This window comes from Phacochoerus africanus, chromosome 10, assembly GCF_016906955.1.
Source record: "Phacochoerus africanus isolate WHEZ1 chromosome 10, ROS_Pafr_v1, whole genome shotgun sequence".
NCBI lineage: Eukaryota > Metazoa > Chordata > Mammalia > Artiodactyla > Suidae > Phacochoerus > Phacochoerus africanus.
In genome coordinates this window covers 396,230-415,224 of record NC_062553.1, presented here as the reverse complement: position 1 = coordinate 415,224, position 18,995 = coordinate 396,230, and the positions used below count along the sequence as shown (strand labels likewise).

The 18,995-nt window shown below is 62.7% G+C and overlaps 1 protein-coding gene across 1 annotated transcript; it reads left to right on the top strand.

The window, feature by feature from the left end:
* The first annotated feature begins 2,216 nt into the window (after window positions 1-2,216).
* RNF212 (ring finger protein 212) lies at window positions 2,217-14,819 on the top strand. Its single transcript, XM_047799349.1, has 12 exons — window positions 2,217-2,325; window positions 3,419-3,480; window positions 5,404-5,478; window positions 8,259-8,315; window positions 9,176-9,234; window positions 11,151-11,203; window positions 11,295-11,337; window positions 11,932-11,977; window positions 13,421-13,515; window positions 14,227-14,311; window positions 14,445-14,514; window positions 14,782-14,819. The coding sequence occupies exons 1-12, from the start codon at window positions 2,217-2,219 to the stop codon at window positions 14,817-14,819; spliced, it is 792 nt and encodes a 263-aa protein (XP_047655305.1).
* The last annotated feature ends 4,176 nt before the right edge of the window (window positions 14,820-18,995 follow it).

Sequence of the window (18,995 nt, the reverse complement as noted above, 5' to 3'; positions counted from 1 at the left end):
TATCCATGAATGTGCATTATTTTTATGATTTCAAATACATCAGAGGTTGGAATGAACAGTAGAGCACTGCACTAACGGAGACAATGGCACGTCAGCAACGGAGCTTCTGGGTGTGACAGAATAAGCACACGATCCAATCCTTTTTTTTTTTTTTTGTCTTTTTGGTATTTCTTGGGCCACTCCCGTGGCATATGGAGGTTCCCAGGCTTGGGGGTCGAATCGGAACTGTAGTTGCTGGCCTATGCCAGAGCCACAGCAACGCGGGATCCGAGCCGCGTCTGCAACCTACACCACAGCTCACAGCAACGCCGGATTCTTAACCCACTGAGCGAGGCCAGGGACCGAACCCACAACCTCATGGTTCCCAGTCGGATTCGTTAACCGCTGCGCCACGACAGGAACTCCACGATCCAATTCTTATTTTATTTTTGCTTTTTAGGGCCACACCTGTGGCATGTGGAAGTTCCCAGGCTGGGGGCTGAATTGGAGCTGCAGCTGCCGGCCTATGTCACAGCCACAGCAACGCCAGATCCCTGCCATGTCTGCAACCTACACCACAGCTCATGGCAACGCGGGATCCCCAACTCACTGAGAGAGGCCAGGGATCTGACCCACGTCCTCACGTATACTAGTCAGGTTCCTTACTGCTGAGCCATGACGGGAACTCCCCAGTTTTTATTTTAAACTTGGGATAGATCAGCACGGTCCAGTAGAAATAAAACGTGAGCCGTATATGGAAATTTTAAGTTTTCTGGCTGTCATATTAAAAACGGTAAAATTAACCCTAATTACACATACTCAGTCAAATAATCATCTACATTACCATTTTAACACGTAATCAATGCGAAATTATCAATGAGCTCGTTTACAGCTTTTCTTGACATGAAGTCTTGGAAACTCAAGTGTGTTTTACAATCAAGCCCGTCTCACTTTGGAGTAGCCACGTTGCAAAGGCTCAACAGCCCCTTGAGGTTCACAGCCACAGTACTGGACAGAGGGGACCTCCCTACCCGCTGCATTTCACTCAGAAAGAGTCATCCTGAATCTTCAAACTTTCCTGTCTCCCCGAAACATGGCCACTTTCCTCCACACAAACGGCTGGGAAACTCTCTGAATCGGCTGCTCAGTGGTCCCACTGGGCCTGGACCACCGTCTGATCCACGGCCACGTGCATTTGGAAACTGTCCTTCTGGGGGACGATGGTGCATCCTGCCAGCAGTGTATTTCTAAGAAAAGCAACCTCCATTTGTCTTCTCTAAATTTCGAAATAATTATAAGCTCACTAGAGGTCGCAAAAATCAGCAAAGTCCCTTCCAACAGCTCCCTGTCCACTCTTTTCAGATGGGAAATAATCTCCCCAGGTCAAGTTTGCGCGCGCATGGCCCGGCTTGGCCCACCCCATCATGGGGTCCAGCCACACCCATCCTTGACGCTCAGTCCTCCTGGTGTCCCTGTCCTGGTCTACCCGGTCTCCTAGTCCTGCCACCCCAGTTTCCCAGCCTCCGACTGCCCAGGCCCCCTTCCTGCTCTGGTCTCTCTGGTCACTCCTGCCCCCTGGCCCCCATCCTCCTGGGGCCTAAGGACCCTCCCCCTCCCACCCCCAGTGCAGTGAGCCCTGCAGGCCCTGCGCACTGATCCCCCCTCCCCATTTGTGTTACTCGGGGACACGAGGGGCCATCTAGTCCATGTGGTGGGGCCACGGGGCGCACGTGACACCCTGGGCCCGGGCTGTCTCCGGCAGTCATTTCCGCCCTGACCTCAGGCTGAGCCTCACCCGATCTCGCCGGCCCTGGAGGGTTCAGCGCATGCTGTGGCCTCTCTCACCGTGTCTGGTCCCAGGGCACCCACCTCTGTGCCTCTCGGGTGCCCACGCAGGTCCTGGACCACAAGGTGCTGCCCTAAGAGAATCACTGGGCATTGCGGTGTGGTGATGAGCGAGTCCAGGCTCTCGCCTGTACGTTTCTCCTCCCCGATGTCCAGCCCAAACAACCTGCTGACGGGCAGTCCCACTCTCTCCGCCCTCGCTTCTCGGGTTGGTACCTCCCAGTGCATGAGTTTTGGCGGGAGCGCCTCCGCGCCTGGTGCGCAGGCGCAGGGCAGGGAGGGGGCTCGTGCGCAGGCGCGCGGAATCGCGGCCCTCAGGCCACGCCCAGGTCCCACGTCCGGTCTCGCGAGCGCGTGAGGCTCGCTGCGCAGCCGCGGGCGCCCCGCGCGGCATGGCCAGCTGGGTGTTCTGTAATCGCTGCTTCCAGCCGCCCCACAGGGCGTTGGGCTTCAGCCTGACCAGCTGCGGCCACGTGTACTGCGACGTCTGCCTGCGCAGCGGTGAGGGCGGGCGAGGGCCCTCGAGGAGGCGGCCCCGGGCCCGCGGGCCTTCGGTGGGAGGGGGCCTCCCGAGCGAGGGCCTCAGGGGCTGGGGGGCAGCTGCTCCCCGGCCCTTGCCCATCTCCGCAGGGCGGCCGCCTGGGCTGGGGCTGGGCGCTCAGCAGGCGCTCTGGGAATGGTGGAGTCTGGCGAGCAGGTGGCCCTCTTGCCGCTGGAGGCAGACCTCAGGCGTCCCCGTGAGGACAGCTGCAGTCCGAAGCGGGTGGGATGCAGAGGGCCCTGGGGTTGGGGGTGGGAGGGAGGCGGAGAGGCCTGAGGCGCTGAGAGCTCCACGGGCAGCAGGCAGCGCTTCTCTTTCCTGCAGTGTTTGTGTTGAGGTGCAGCATTGATACAAGGGGAAAAGCATAAATGAAAACGCAGTGAATGTTCGGGAAGGGACGTGTACCTGCACAACCGACTCACAGATGAAGAGTCAGAATAGCACCCCACCCCAGAGGCCCCTGAAGGAAAACCACTGTCCCGACCCGGTCAGCGCCTGTCCCTCACCTTAGACCTCAGGGAGGGGAAGGTGCAGGGGCCGCCATCCTCTGGGTGAGCGTCTGGCGGCGGCGGGGCTCCGCTGTGTCTGGACCTGGGAGCGCCCCTTCCTCCCTGCTGCCCCCTCCCCCAGGCGGCCTGGTGCCTTGAGGCTTAGGGTGAGACTCTCGGCAGGTGTCATTGTTGCAGTGCCAGTGGGGGGGTGGCAGGGGCAGAGCAAAACACTTGAGCTGTGGGGGGGGGGGTGGGGGGGTGGGAGGAACTTTTCCTTTTGCAAAGTTAAAATTTTTAAATTGTCACTCCTCTAAAACCTGGCACTGACCTGTGTTTGAGAGTGTGATCTCGATGGCCACTACCTTAAAGCGTATGTGCAGAAAAAGAAAAAAAAGATTCTTAGCTGTATGAATCCTCTCAACTATACGCACACCCACAGGCTCGTCCATTGTCAGTGCCATAATCCTGTGTGCTTTTTCAAGAAGTATTGTGATCTCAGGTCTACGTTTATGTAAATTTAAAGGCAGTCATCAGTATAATGAAGTTTGCTTTCCTTTTATAGGCAAAAGGGATGAATGCCTGATTTGTCAAGTTCCATGTCGTACAGTTCTCCTTTCAAAACACGTAAGTTGGAATCCATAGCATCTGAATGTTCTTCTTCGTGTTTCCTTTTAAATTGGATGTTCAGTTTTTAGTCATTTATAGTGAGGGAGATTTTTCTTGGTTTTGCTGGGGCCACTAGGAGATCTTACCAGCTCTGCATGAAGTCCCGCAGTGGTTCTGAGTACCTTAGCCGCTTCGGAGTTGCTCCTGGAACCCAGCGTTGATTCCCCAGGTTTCTTTAGTGCAACGTGGGCTCCTCAAGAAGGTTGCGCAGGAAGTTCCTGCCATGGCACAGTGGGTGATGAATGCGACTCCAGCCGCTCGGCTCGCTGTGGAGGCGCGGGTTCAGTGGGTTAAAGGATCCTGTATTGCCGCAGCTGTGGCCTAGGTTGCAGCTGTGGCTCAGATTCAGCCTCTGACCTGAGCTTCCATATGTCACAAGTACAGCCAAAAAAAGAAAAAAGTGGTGGAGCTGTGTTTTCTGGGGTCATACCTAATTAAGGGGATTTGAAAAGAGTCGGTCACGTTGATTCCTTCTCGCTCAGGTTCTAAGGCGCCTATTTGATCTAATGTTTAATCTATAAAAATTGGGTTTTTTCTGATTACAAACATAATACAGGAGTTCCCTGGTGGCCTAGCAGTTAGGGATTCCGCGTTGTCACTGCTGTGACTCAGATTTGATCCCAGGCCCAGGAACTTTTGTGTGCTGCAGGTGCAGCCAAAAAAACAAAAAACTCAAAATTCACACATAACAGAAAACCTCAATGGAGAATGAAAATCCCCCCCTCCCCAAACTTGACAACAGCCAGGAGTGTGGCTCTTTGGTCGTTTTAGTCTGATTTATCTTTCGAGAAACTGGTGTCTCCGGGTTGACACCACACTCCGGGCGCAGCCGCCTCCTCTGACAGCGGCTGCGCGGCCTGGCAGGGTATTGCCCTGTGGGTAAACGTCTGGGTCCTTTCGGTTTGTTTACGGTGAACGTTTTTCTAAACCATAGTTCTGCCTACTTGTGAGAATATTTCTAGAGCATAAATTTCCACAAGTGGCCAAGCAAGGGCTTCCTGCTGGGGGTTCCATTCCCGCTTCCCCTCAGGAGGGAGGCAGGTCACCCTGGGCTGGGTCCTCTGTGGGTGTGGAATGCGTCTTGGGTCCCAGTCTGCTCTCTCCTCCCTGGGGCCCCTGCATCTCTGAGTGTCGTGCTCACCTGGGCCCTCGCGGTTTCCCTGGGGAGAAGGGGGCTGCAGGTGTCGGGGGACGCCGGAGCCTGGGGTGCAGCTGCCGAGGAGTCTGGAGCACACCCGCACCCCCGTGCAGGGTCCTCCAGCAGCTCCTTGGGCCTGAGCTCTCAAGCACATTCCCCAGTCTCCACCACGGGTCTCATTTTCCCTAAACGCAGCCTTCCTGTCCCTTGAACGGCCAGGGGAGCCCAGTCAGTGACTGGCCGGGCCTCCCTGCCCTCACGCCTGCCCCCGGCTGCGGGGGGCCGGGTGCTGGTCTCTGCCCGATGTGTGTCCCTGTCCTGAGTGTTGACACGGGCCAAGGGGCGGGGAGGCGGGCGTCCCTGCACAAGGAGGGTACGTGGGCAGGTGCCCTTTCTGAACCGCTCCTTTTCACATGTGCTTTTTAAGGAATGCGCGTACTCGTGAGCAGTTACACCTCCTGGCTGTTGATTTCACCGTTTGCCCCAGCCCCAGCCTCCAGAGCCCTTCCGAGGAGGGGCGCGCCTCAGGCTTGCCAGCCGCTCCCCCCCGCCCTCGGGCAACCACCAGAGCCCCTGAGCCCTGCCCTTGGTCCTCGGGGAGGTGGTGCTGCCCCTACCCGCGCCGTGGCATCCTCGGTGCCTCGTGGACGTAGCTGAGGTCGCTGTGGTTGATTCTCAGCCCTGCAGTGCGTAGAGGCCTGTCTTGGAGGCGGTGAGGGCGGAAGCAGCCTTTTCTCTTTCAGACCGACTCCGACATCCAGGCCTTCTTCGGGGGCATAGATGGCCTGTGTAGGAAGTACGCCCGCGAGACCTCCCAGGTGAGTCCCCGCTGCCGGCGCTGGCCTAGCAAACGCTCTCCGCGCTCTGGAGCGCCGTCCGTTCTCAGACCTGCGGTCAGCGGTGGTTTTTGGCCTCCTGCGTTGTCTCTCCTGTGATGAAGCCTTTGCTCTGTTCTGTTTGTCTGCATCTCTGCTGGGTGTTGAGCCAGGGGTCACTTGCTCCGGCTGCCCAGGCACAGCCCTGAGATCTGGGGTTTGGAAGGACAGGTCCAGGCTGTCTGGGCCCTGGGCAGGGGGCTGCTTCCTGAGGCTGTCCTCTCCGGAGGGTCACTGTGAAGCCCTCACCGTGCCTCTGGCCCCACTCCCTGTCCCTGTGGGTGTCCCCTCCCTGACCCGCTGCACATGCTCCCTGTCCCCAGCCTCTAGCAGCGCATCCATGCCCACCCTGCACTCCTCCCTGCTCGCATGGGCTCCCTGGGGGTCACCGCGCAGCCACCAGGCGCCCCCACCCATCCTTCTGCAGCCGAGCCTCTTCCCTGGGCAGCGGGGGAGGCAAAGCACTGCTCGTCCAACCCTCCTGGCCCATTGGCTTGTGTGTCTGTGGAGGCCACGGTCAGCCAGCCTGTGGGACTGCCCACCCCCAGGCTGCTTTCCAGCTCAGACGTGGCCAGGGGCACTCGTGGGGCCAGGGCTGTCCCCACCACCCTGGGGCAGCCCCAGGGGACACAGGGATGTCCCAGAATGCAGCACACCCCATTGCCGCCTCTGCAGTGGTGCCCCTCTCAGGCCGGGGCCCCAGGCCCGGAGCTGCCCGTGTGGTGAGGATGCTGAGAACCGCAGGCAGCCCTGCCCCCAGGGAGCCTCACCAAGGAGCCTGCGCCCGCATATGGGCGGGGGCACCCGGGGGCGGTGCCACTGGCCTCCCCGCACCTCTCATCCACCCCAGGTGGCCACGTGCCACCTTCAAGCACAGAGAGCAGCCACGTGGCCGAGGCCTGTGCCGCTTGTTACACCCGCTAGCGTCTTGGGTTTCCTGTTACTTCTAAAAAAGTGAATAAAGATCTTAAACTCTTCTCGGTATGAGTTTCTAGCGAGGTAAACGGTGGTGGATAAAGTCCACCTAACAGCCCCTCTGGGATCCTGGTAACTTGAAGAGCATGAAGCCAGCCTGAGACCAAAGCTGTGAGCACATGGACTACGGGAGCCCAGACGGCCCTCTGACCGAGCTGCCCGGTCACCCTCCCGCCCCCTCCCACCGCTGCACAGAGACACCTCTCGCCTGCCCAGCCTGCCCCGGGCGAGGGCATGCGAGCAGGGCAGTGGGCTGGGCTCAGGGGCTGCAGCCCCGCCGAGGACTCCCGGTCCTCCCATCCCACACAGGGCGCCGGCGAGGCAGCCGTGCGGGTCAGCCCTCCTCGGTCTCTGGGCAGGCCTGCACTGGGCACGGCCCCTGGGCGTCCCTCAGCACATCAAGGCTCGACTCTGCCTCCGTCCAATTGGGAACTCGAGCCCTGTGGTCTTGGAACCGTCTACACTGCCGAGGCCACGGCAGCTCAGCCATGGGCCCGGGCTGGTCCGTCTGGCTGGCAGCCCAGGTTCCGGAGGCTGTGCGCCCCCCCTATCCCCCCAATGCAGATGGCTTGTGGATCCAGGGTCCAGGCTGCCCCGAGCTTGCCGAGGGTCCCACACTCAGTGGGGCTGTGCCCTCAGTGTCCCCACAGCCGGTGTCTCTCGCAGGGCCAACTCTGCCGGTGGCCCCGTCCCCACCGCGGCTGCCCCACGTTGTTGCGTCTGGCCAGCCACAGAGGCCTATGCGCTGTCATCAAGGCCCTCGCTCAGAAGCGGCCGCTGGAGTGAGAACAGCTGTTGACCCGTGCATGGGCCTTGCCAAGCCCCGGTGCCTCTGAAGTGGGGACCCTGCTGCAGGACAGCCGGGCCGGGGTCATGCCAGAGGCGGCGCTGTCTCAGAGTTTGGGCCCTGCACCGAGACACGCCAGTCTCTCCCTGCCGCTGGCCTAGGGCCCACGGAGGAGTGAGCCCAGGAGACAGACGACTGACACCGTGGCCTGCTGTAGGCAGTGGCAAGGTGGCTTTAGGCCTGTCCAGGCCCCTCCCAGCCTCTGCCGTCCACGGCCGTGCGCAGAGCCCACTGGGCCCTGGGTTTCAGCATTTGAGTCAGTACCTGGAGGGTGGGTGTCAGGCTCTGAGAGCGCGAGCTGCATGGAGTCGTCATTGGCCCCTGAGCAAGCCGCGGGCCGCTGTTCCCTGGTGGGCATTGGTGCCCTTGGGAGCCCTGTCCAAGCGCCGGGCACTGTGGGCCTGGAGGACAGCGATGGGCTCCCCGAATTGCTCAGCCCCCTGTCGCGGGCGTCCTTCCCACCCAGGGTGGCCCCGGGCTGCGTAGAGGGTCAGGGGGCTCCTGGTTGGCCCTGTCCGGTCAGGAGCCCGTCCTGTCATCCAGCCACGGTTGCCCGAGAGACTGCGCCGTGACTGCCTGTGTGGGTCATGTTACCCGCCTGGCGGTCTGGGCCCTGAGTACCCCGAAGCCACACAGGAGGGAGGCAGAGGGCCTCGTGCCTCTGTGTCCTCGCCTGGACGGGTGTCCTCGCTGCCTCTGGACCAAGGCGCGCCCGGCTGCGGCCGTCCAGTCACCCCGGCCCTGCGAGGCGTGTGGCCCGGGAGGGTGGCAGCAGGGCCCATGTCTGGGCGGGTTGGGGGCCTGGGCCTGTGGGGAGGAGCCGAGGCCTGCACCTGAGTCCCTGCCCAGCTCTGCAGCAGCCACCACGCGCGCCAGCAGCTGACACGTGCCGTCTTTTCAGGTTCTGGAATTTCAAGACAAACACAGGAGGAGACTGTTCGCCTTCTACGCAGAGAAGGTAAATCCCACCGACGTGCCTCTGGCAGCAGGTTGACGCACGCCTGGTGGGTGCTGGGCCGCCGGGCTGGCCTCGGCCTGCTGTCCCTCGGCCTGTCGCACCGTTTCCTGTTTGAGGCCGGCCACGCGGCCGCTCAGGGACCCAGCCCTGGTCTCAACTTCATCTTGGGACGTCAGCACAGATCCGTCGTTACCTGAAGACGTATCTGGTGCTTTCTCGTAAACATGACCGTGAAGCTGTGCGGGCTGATCCCTGTGCTTGCCCCGCGTGTACCCCTCTCCTGACTTTGAAGCTCAACCAGAGGAAATAAAGCTTTAGTGAAAACAACATTAATCTGGACGCCAGCCAGGACGGGTCGGGGCCTCCCCGTGCGCCCCGTGGATGGAGAGCAGCGGAGGGGACGGGGCCGGCTCCCCACGGCGCTGCGGGGCTGCACACCCGGGACCTGGACAGGGTACAGATGCACTATAGCAGTGTGAGGCCACTGCCCTGACACTCACGTTCCGAGTCGTGGTTTAAGAAATTGAGGATTAGGGTTTCTGTCGTGGCGCAGTGGTTAACGGACAGACTAGCACCCATGAGGACACAGGTTCCATCCCTGGCCTCGCTCAGTGGGTTGAGGATCCGGCGTTGCCGTGAGCTGCGGTGTACGTCACAGATGCAGCTCCTTCTGATCCTGCGTTGCTGTGGCTGTGGTGCAGGCCGGCAGCTGCAGCTCTGATTCGACCCCCAGCCTGGGAACCTCCACACGCCGCAGGTGCAGCCCTAGAAGGACAGAAAGGGAAAACCATCGGGGCTCTGTGTTCTCTCTCAGCTGCCCGGCACTGTCCGTGCGGTAACGAAGCTGTCCAATTGTTTAGATTTCCTCGTTGGAGGAGTCACTCAGGGAGTCAGCGCTGCAAGTGGAGCAGCTGAGCAGGTGGGTCCCGGGACTCAGGGAGGCCGTGTGTCCGCTGTGGCCGTGGGCAGTTGGTTGTAACTGAGGGAGCAGAAGGCAGGGCGCTCCATCTGCTAGACTCTTCTGTCAGAGCAGAAATGCAGAAAGCTGGAGAGGAGGCAAGAGTGACAAAAAAAACAGGAGTGCCTGTCGCAGCTCAGCAAAAACATCTGACTGGCATCCGTGAGGACAGAGGTGCCATGACCCCTGGCCTCACTCGGGGTTAAGGATCTGGCGTTGCCGTGAGCTGTGGTGTAGGTCACAGATGCGGCTCAGGTCCCATGCAGCTGTGGCTCTGGTGCAGGCCGGCAGCTGTAGCTCTAATTCGATCCCTGGCCTGAGAACCTCCATATGCTGCAGGAGCGGCCCAGAAAGACAAAAACAAAAACAAAAAAACTTGAGAGCGTGTGTGCTTCCCTTTGGGGGCTCCGGGAGCCAGCCTGGGAGAAGAGGGAGCCCCCCAGTCCTCCTGCTGGTGGAGGGGCTGCCCGCGGGACCCGGCCCGCCCTTAGAGGGAGAGGCGTCGGCTCCCCAGTCTGCACCCCGGTCCCCTCAGCACGAGGGCCGTCAGAGCCGCGTGCCTGCATCCCGCCGCGTTCCCGGCTTGGGGAGATGTGTCAAGTTTCTTAATGTGGACAGTGTTCAGACGTCCCGTGTTGGGGGGCCACACGCTAACCTGGGGTTGCAGGTGATGCTTGAGGGGCTGCTGCGTGCCCAGCAGTGACCTCCACGGTGCACGGACCTTGTTTCCCTGCTGTGGCGGCCACCGCGGCGCGGATGGCACTGGGGCGGCCGTGCACACACCAACCAGCATGGACTTGGCCTCCACCCCCGGGCATGAGGGGCTGAGGCCCCCGGGGCCACCCGTGACACTCTGCTCGCGGTCAGCCAGCGAAGGTGCAGTGGGCCACCGTGGGGCGGTGTCGCCCACACAGGAGGGTAAGAGATTGTGCATGCGAGGCCGGCTCCTCACGGGCACCGGGCACAACGCACCCCGCAGGCGCTGGGGTCTGTCCTCCTTAGCCTGCAGTTTGCTTCCTCTGTGCAGTCACATCTTTCCCGATTCTGGAAGGTTCCCGGCTGTTACCTTCTCCAGCCTCCCTCTGTGGCTCTGTGTCCACCCGGTGACCTCGGCACCTCGTGGCACCAGCACTGCCCTGCAGCCGCTCAGGTGTCCAGTCCCGGTTCCCAGCTCTGCCCCCACGTCGCACACGCCTTCTCCGTGTGCCTCTGCATCTGCTCTGCTCCCGCTGCCGGTGCCTTCCTGCTGCCCTTTACTCAGGCTCCTCAGGCCCTTTCTTTCCCAGCTGGCGCCTTCAGGGTCCAACTCTGCCCATCTTCCTCGGGCTCCAGGGGGCCCGTTTCTGTGCAGTGGGCTCTGAGCTGGGCCCCTCTGCAGACCACTCTGCATGTGGCTGGCATGGCCTGCACCTTCCTCCAGGGGGACCAGGCGCCCCAGTGCCCTTGCCCCAGACGGTGCCTGCCTGTTCCTGCCCCTCGGGCACTACGCTGCTGCTGCTGGCCTTGTCACAGGTCCGGGGAGGGGCGGGAACGACACTCACCATCTGCATGCCCGCACAGGTGCCCGCACAGGTGCCCGCACAGGCCCCCGTGAGTCCTTAGAGAAGCAGGAGCCGGTGCCCTTGAGGAGCTGGGCCCTGGCACTGCCAGTCCCTCCACAGTCACTCAGCAGGCCTTCATGGAGCGCCTGCTGCATTCTCAGCATGGTGCGTGGGCCCCTGTGCGGGTGGAGCCGCGTGCGGGTGTGAGCCTGGGGCGGGCGCAGCGCCAGCAAGGGAGAACAGGGGCTGTTTCTGGTTTCCTTACTTGAGGTTGGAAGGAATTGCTTAGAAGCGGATGTTTATGGCTTTACTGACGCCCTTTCTCCACTTACCCAGGGTGAGGTGGTCACAGCAAGCGGCTTTCAGCACCATCAAAGATCTGGTTTCAAGTAAGTGAGGTAGCGCCCGGCGGGGAGGACGGAGGGCTGCGCTGGCGAGGCCGCTGCCCCAGGGCTGGGCTCCTCCTCTCAGCTCCCGCAGCACAGCCTGCGTGCCTGCCTCCCGACGCGGCAGCCTCTGAAAGGTGTGTACACCGCCCATCCCAAGACCCCAGCCCCTCCACGGGGCCACCGTGCCCCCTGCTTCCGTCCCCATGGCTGCAGTGATGGGCTGGGGTGGCCCCGGGCCCCGGGCTGGACAGGGCTGTTGTCCCTGCCCCTCCTGTGAACGTAGCGAGGGACTGGTGGCAGCGTGTGGGCCCTGACCCACCCAGGGAGCGTTTTCCTCGCAAGCTTGGCCTGGGCTCCCGCGGGGCTGCCCAGCGTCTCCCCGCAGCCTGTGGGCCAGCGGGTCAGGAGCGGACGTCCGTGAGCACCGCCTGCGGGAAACGTGTGGGCAGAAGTGCGCTCTCCCATCCCAGGGGGCCTTGCGGGCAGCGGCGGGAGGGCCGGAGGAGGGTGGGGCCAGGAGCTCCCAGGGAGGCCGGACGGGGTGTGTGCGGCTCTACCCACCTGCTGCCGGGCGAGGCATCCTGAGAGGGCCGAGATCGCCGAGGGTGCTGCCTGCCGGGGCCGTGCGCGTTTGTGTGCATGTACACGTGTGTGTGCGTGTACGCGTGTGTTCCTGATGTTTCTCCGTCCATCGGGACCGGCCTGGCCCGTGTCTCCCTGTCTGACAGGGTGGAGTCCATGGAGGTTGACCTCAGTCCATCCCCGAGGAGGAAGGTGAGTGCGGGCTGGTGTCCCAGGTGCTGCGCGTCGCGTGCCAGATGGGGGACCAGCCAGCCTGTCTTCACTGTCGGTGGGCTTGGGGTGAGCGAGGCCCTGGTGACCTGGCAAGTGGCTTCGCCTGGCACAGAAATGAGCCAGGGGCACGTGGCCGGGTCTGCTGTCTGGAGGGGACGTTGCTAGGGTGCCCTGGCACCAGGCGGGGCCTCCTCCAGGACAGGGCACCCAGAGCCGCCACCCTGCTTTCCTGCCGCCAGGTGGGGCCTGGCCTCCCGCAGGAGGGGCTCTGTGGGCACGTCGTGCGGAGGCGCCGACGACACAGTGTGTCCACCACCCTGTGAGCCCGCCGGGCCCACGCCGCCTACACTGGGCGGTCCGAGGCAAGGGACGGACCCCTCAAACCCAGCCTGAGGTTGGGCCCCTCCCCGGCCCCGGTTCCCTCTTGGTCTGGACCTGCTGTGCCACGTGGGCCCAGCTGCAGGCCAAGCCCAGGGTGCCCACTGAAACCCCGAGGCCGGCTGGGCCGGCGGCTGCACTCGCCTGTGTTAGGGCCGCTGTCCCTGGCGCTCTGCGCCGTTGCTCTCTCTCTGCTTCTCCCACGTCTGGATCCTCCCCAGACAGAGGACTCGGAACTGACCCAAGAAACCAGAGTCTGGCTCCGTCAGAAGCCCCGTGAGGGAGGCGGTGTCCGTCTCCGCCGGCCTCCCCCCGGAAGGGACTCAGCCCGCCCTGCGATGGTAGCCTCCGGCCTGGCCCCTGGGGGGCACACGAGGCGGCCACGTGGGGGACAGGCTGGGAGGCTGTGGGGGCGGCCCAGGGGGCGGGCGAGTGGGGCGGGGCCCCGAGGTCATCAGAGAGAGCATGGGGGGGGCGGGGAGCTGTGAGCTGTGCGTGGGCTCCCCCTTGCACACAGCACAGGGTCACGCGCAGAGACTCCAGGTGGGGCCTCAGGGGCCCTCCAGGGCTAGTCTTGCCAGCAGGCGCGAGCCAGAGGCAGGGCGGGGGGGGGGGCGTTGGCAGAGGGCGCGCTGGGGCCAGGCTGTGGCGCGGGTGGAGCACCCTCGGCAGCGCACGGGCCTGGGAGCCAGGAACGGGGGCCCCGAGATCCCAGAGGGGGCGCAGGGGTGGTGGTGGCAGTCAGGAGGGGCCCTGGGGCAGAGCGAGCCAGCTGGGGTGCTGCCTCGTGGACCCTGGCCCATGCGCCACACCTGGCGCCAACGTCTGGATTTCAGGGTGACAAAACCCTCCCCAAAAGAGGACTTTCTCAGGAGTTTAAAATTCCTGATGTCCGCCAAGAACTCCGTTGCCTTTTTCTCTTCTGAGCTCCTTTCTCAGAAGCTCACCAGGCCGAGGGGCAGGACCCCTGCCCGAGGCCGCCTTCCGCCACCCGCTGAGCACGGCTCGGGGGGCGGTGCCAACTGTCTTCTCTTCGCGCCGCAGCCCGAGGGAGCCGCCGGCCCCGCCAGGATGTCTCTCCTCAGCCCCCCGCGGGACGGGCGCATGGGTGAGTGGGGTCCCGCGGCGGCTGCTCCCAGGTCGGGTCCCCGCTGAGCCGTCCTGTCTCCTCCCGGCTCTGAACAGCCGTCCTGGGAGCCGGCGGCTCTCCGGTCGTGGCTGAGCGCCACCTGCCCCCTGGCCCTGCCCGTGTCAGCGTGAACCCGCCCCAAGGGCCAGGCGCTCTGGCTGGTGGCCCCACCCCCGCCACCACACGCTGCGCGTGGCTCTGGAAGTTTCCGTGGTGTCCTCGCAGAAGTGTTTCCATTGAGAAAAAAGCGCCCTCCCTCTTAACCCTCCCTCCGCGGCGCGTCTCTCCTCTTTCTTGCCGCTGCTGCTCGCGTTTCCATCCTTAGATCATTTCTTTTTCCTGCTGAGGTTCGGCGTCCAGTCACTGTGACTAGACTCCGAGGTACAGGTCCTCGGAGCCACCTTCGCGCTGAGTGCCTGGCTTGGCTCCGTTTCCTCCCACGCTGCGGACTCAGCCTGCCCCCTGCCCCTCCGGGGGCGCCGCGGCCTCCTGGCCCTCCCCTCTCCGCGGGAGACTTTAACAGGCAGAAACGGGGGCCGTGTAAAAGTCCCGCGGTTTGGGTGGGGACAGTGCAGCGGTCCTGGCGCCTGCCATCGCCGCTGTCCCCCCACCTCCGTCAGATCTGCAAGGGCTTCCGTTCCGCGGTTCTCAGAGTAACAGGAGCCAAGACGTCGACACAGAGCGCAGGGGTCCAGACACTTTTTCTGGGTGCCTTCTGCAGAGCAGGGGTTGCCCCCCGCCCCAGCGGGGCCCAGGGCGGTGGGTGGAGGCCACGGCTCCAGCGCCGGCATCCGGGCTGGAAGTCGGTGGGTCCGGCGCTGGGCGTCAGCCGGCTCGGGCGGTGCACACGGTTGAGAAGATGGGACACGAGAGGCCGGGAAGGGCGTGGGGGCCGGAGGCAGGAAGCTGCCCTTCCCTCACTCTCACCCCTCCGCACAGGCAGCGTCGCCCGCCGCCCTCAGCACCTCGGCCTGCCGCCCCAGCACCCCTGGCAGCCCCAGGCGCTCAGGTAGGTCCTGCTCGAGGTTCAGGTGGGGGCCGTGAGAAACCCGTGGGCTCTGGGGGAGCTTGAGTTGGGCAGATGACTTCGTGCTTTCAAAGCTAAGGCGTAACTTGAGCGGGTGCCCCGTTATTAAAACTGCCAAGACAGCCACTTTTGGCTGCAGGACTTTTTATCACAGCAGCATTCGGGGGTCAGTAGCATCTCGGGGGGCAGGGACTGCTCTGGCCGGTGCTGCTCCACCCCCCCACCCCCACCCCCACCCCTTGCCCGCAGTTGCGTCCCACACCCTGTGTCCTGAGAGTAGCAGGTAGCACTCGGCCGTGCTTGTCCTGGACGCTAGGCCACCCTTGCACCGCCTGGCCGTCTGCACACAGGGCGCCTTCCTTTTTTTTTTTTCTTTGTCTTTTTTGGGCTGCAGGTGCAGCACGTGGAGGTTCCCAGGCCAGGGGTTAAATCGGAGCTGCAGGTGCCAGCCTCTGCCACAGCCACAGCAATGCGGGCCCCTCAACCCACTGATCAAGGCCAGGGATTGAGCCTGAGTCTTCAGAGAGGCAACATCGGTCCTTAACCCGCTGAACCACGATGGGAACTCCCAGGGCTCTTTTGTCAGCACTGGAAGTGCCGGTGGTTTCTCTAAAACGCGGCCTTTTCTCTCTCACCCTCCTTATCCAAATTGAGCCCACACTTGCTGCCTGGCACAGTCCTGCCACCAGCCTCCAGACTGTTTGCCCAGCGGCCCTCAACTCCTAAAGCCACCCACCCGCCTGGCTGACCACGGCTGCTCCCATGACAAGTTTGAGGCCATTCTTCATCCAACTCCATGACAGGGAGCCCCCCACCCTGCTCAGTGCCCTCTGACCCCAGGGAGCCCCCCCCCACCCCCGCTGCCAGGTGCCCTCTGATGGTAGCTCCTGACTCTCCAGCTCCAGCACAGAGGGTCCTGTAGGAGAACAGTGAGAGCCGCTCTGGGCCCTGGTAACGGGCGGCGGTTCTCAGTGGCTCTGCCCGGTCACCACAGTCCAGAGGAGGCCTCCCGCAGGGCTGTGTGTCGTGCCCCAGGCTGACCTGGGCACGCAGAACATGCTGAGTCAACACGTGGCTTAAAACCAAAACCCAGTCTGTGCCTGAGTCACCTACCTTGTGGCCCCCGGGGCGTGGCTGACCGTGTGTGTGTGTGGAATTTCCCACTAGGGTTCCAGGCCTGCAGACGCCCAGCGAGAGCCCAGCCCCACAGGCGGCAGGCAGAGCCGGGACAGGGGCCGTGCCCAGGCAGCCCCTCAGCATCTCGGGGCTGCTGCAGAGGCGGCGTTAGGCAAGTGCCGCTCGGAAAGCGCCTGCTTCTCCGGGAGACGCGCACGTGTGGGAGCGGTTCTTCGTGCGTGTGACTCGGGACGGGGGGCGTTCTCCAGAGCTGTGCTGCTTTCCTTTCATAATTCGGTGAATTTTATTATGCTCGTGGTTGCACAGCCATCCTCACAACCTCCCTTGGGGACATGTCCACACCCAGTCCCCGCCCACCCTCCCCACCCGTCGAAGTCCGCGGCTCTGTTTCTGGCCTGCGGAGCCACTCATTGCAGCCTTTCCTTACATGCCACGTGCAGGTGGAATCACGCCATGCAGGGCTCTCCTGGACGGACTTCGCTCTCACTTAATACGATAGTTTCTGGGTCCTCCGTGTTGCCGCAAACGCCGCTATTTCGTGCGTTGCGTGGCTGAGTGTGTGCCACGTCCTCTGAGCGCTTCCCAAGCTCTCCGCTGCTGGGGCAGAGCCCAGCCTGTGTCCCACAGGTCTGCCGGCCTCCGGGGACTTGCACGCGACAGACGAGCCGGCTCCCGCCCCGTGTCTGCAGCCAGCGCACCGGCGCGCCCGCGCCACACCCTACGGGACGGCACCTTTTCTGGACGGAGCGACACAGCGGGACGACGGAATAAAGGGTTTTTCTGACTCTGGGGCCGCGGTCTGTGCCGTTCGTGTTTGCACTTTGCGCCTCTGCAGACGCAGCGCGTCCTCAGGCGCGAGCACCCCCTTCTGCCGCAGACCCACCCCTGGCAGGACGCGTGGCATCTGGCCTGAGGCTCCTCTGTGCCCAGCGCAGGGCCGGTGTGACTTCTGCTGCAGGCAGTGTGCGCCCTCCTCAGCCCAGAGTTGGGCACGGCCGGTTGGTTGCAAAGAGGTGGATTTAATCCTTTAGGTCACAGTTACCGAAAGCTTGTCCTGGAACCCCCATGTCCCCTCACCCGGGTCACCGGTAGGAGGCAGAGGCCGCGCAGCCGAGGCGGGTCGCACCTCTTGTAGGCAGCGCCAGGGCCCCACGCCCGGGGGCTCCCCTGTCCTCTCTGAGGGCGCCATCCCATCTGTGAGAGGGAGTCGGTGCCAGAAAACACTCATGTCTTGAAAGCCCTGACTGTGCGGTGCCCCTCTGTGCGTGTCCTGCAGGGTGAGCACCACGACCCCAAAGACGAAGACCCCGGACTCGTGCAGAGGGGACCGCGCTGCAACAGGGGCCGAGCGCAGCCGTGGCTCCTTTCCAGCCCCTCGTGCGCCCTGCGGGTGGAGCCCTGGCTCCGGGGTTTGGGACCCGCCTCTTCGTCGCTGGTTCTAAAGCCTCACACTCCCACGGCCTCACCTCGCTTTCCAGACAAATCTCTGTGTCTGTTTTGGCCTCTCCTTCTTCGCTCTTGTCTTCAAGCCTCAGCCTGGGGTCTGGCAGCGCGTGCTACCTGCCCCTTCAGCTCAGGTAGCCGCTTTTGTTTTTATTTTTCAGGTATTCTCATTAGAAAGGCAAAACTAAATGAGACACCCAGATAACAGTGTGAGCCTAGACTGATAGACTGAGGCGCCGTCACAGCCGGGCTCCTGATGTCATCCCCTGGTGGCCGCGTTGGTGGATGATGGGCGTGTGAGCTGTAGGAAAACGGGCAGCTGGGAAGCCCAGGACAGCGGTGGGGTGAGGGGTCATCGCAGTGTCGTGTGAAGGGCAGGGCACAGCACCAGTGGCCTCACTGGGTTCTGGGCCCTGTGTGTCCTGGTGGCTCAGGCTGGGCTGTCCTGCCTGGTGGCCAGTGGTCTGGAGGTGGCCGTGTGCCAGGTTCTGGCACACACATGGCAGCCACTCCCTGGGCCTCTTGGACTTCAGTGTCTCATCTACCATGTGGAGCTTAAACGCAACGGTCCCACCCACGCGTGTCACACAAGGGTACACAGCGGGCGCCTTGGCACCTGTAGCCGGGTGACTGCCGTCCAGACTCACCATCCAGGTTTTCCAGTCCTGCAGCCGCTGTGCCGTCGTGCCCCAGGGCCGGCCCCGGGGGACACGGGAGGCCCTGAGCGCAGGCTGCCCTGGAGGGCACAGTGGCCGTCCGAGCAGGGCCTGGTGTGGCCGAGAACGTGGCCCACGTAGTCCTCCCACAGCAACAGGGAAGTGTCAGTGTTTCTACCGGTGGCTTTTGGGGGACGTCTGAGTTTTAAGGAAAAACATCTCCGAGACTAAAGTGAGCGTGGGCCTTGGGAAAGCTCGGAAGGGACCTGGAGGAAGCCAGGCCTGTCTGGTGGGCGGCTGGGGCCCTGTCCATAAGGCGTTGCTCAGGAAATGATGAGTCTCCTTCAAAGCGGCCAGCGTCCGTTTCCTTCGAGGCGTTTGCCGTTAATGCAGGGAGAAAGGCAGCGGGCTTTGGGCTTCGTCTACGGCTGGCCTCGGGCCACAACAGCACAGGTCTCAGGCCACGCTCGGCGCAGCCCCACGAGGCTCCGTCCCGGGCGCAGCGAGCCTGCCGCCACGGGGTTCCCATCCCCAGGGGTCACCTCCCAGCCTCCGGCTGCAGTTGGCACCACGGGCCTGTCTTTTTTCCCACTGATGTAATACCATCTGTTTAACGACCATCCACGAGGGGCGGGCGCTGAGGAAGTACGGGAACAGTGCATCTACCGCCATAGCTTTTCTCTGCCCCTCCTCCTCCTTCGATTACAAGGTGGTACAATTCAAGCCCCAGGACCGAGCGAGTGGGAGGCGCATCCCCTCGTGCAGCCCCCCGGGTGCCCGGACGGAGCCCGGCTCAGGCTGGCGCTTCCCAGGCAGGACCCATCTTCCAGACGTGTCCAGCCTCAGAAACCGGCTTGGTGGGTCGGATCATTTGTCATAGATTTAATTAAAAAGGGTCACGCTGAAACGATAAAAAAACCAAAAAGACAGCTTACAAAATGGGAGAAAACAGTTTGAAATGATGCAAGTAGCAGGGACTTAATCTCTAAAATATACAAGCAACTTGTACAACTCAACAGCAAAGAAGCCAACAGCCCAACTGAAACATGAGCAAAAGACCTGAAGAGACATTTCTCCAGAGAAGATACACAGACGACCAATAGACACATGAAAAAATGCTCGACGTCCCTGACTCTTAGAGACGTGAAATCAAGACCACCGCGGGGACCACCTCACACCCCAGTCAGAACGGCCATCGTGAGTAAGTCCCCAAATAGCAAGTGCTGG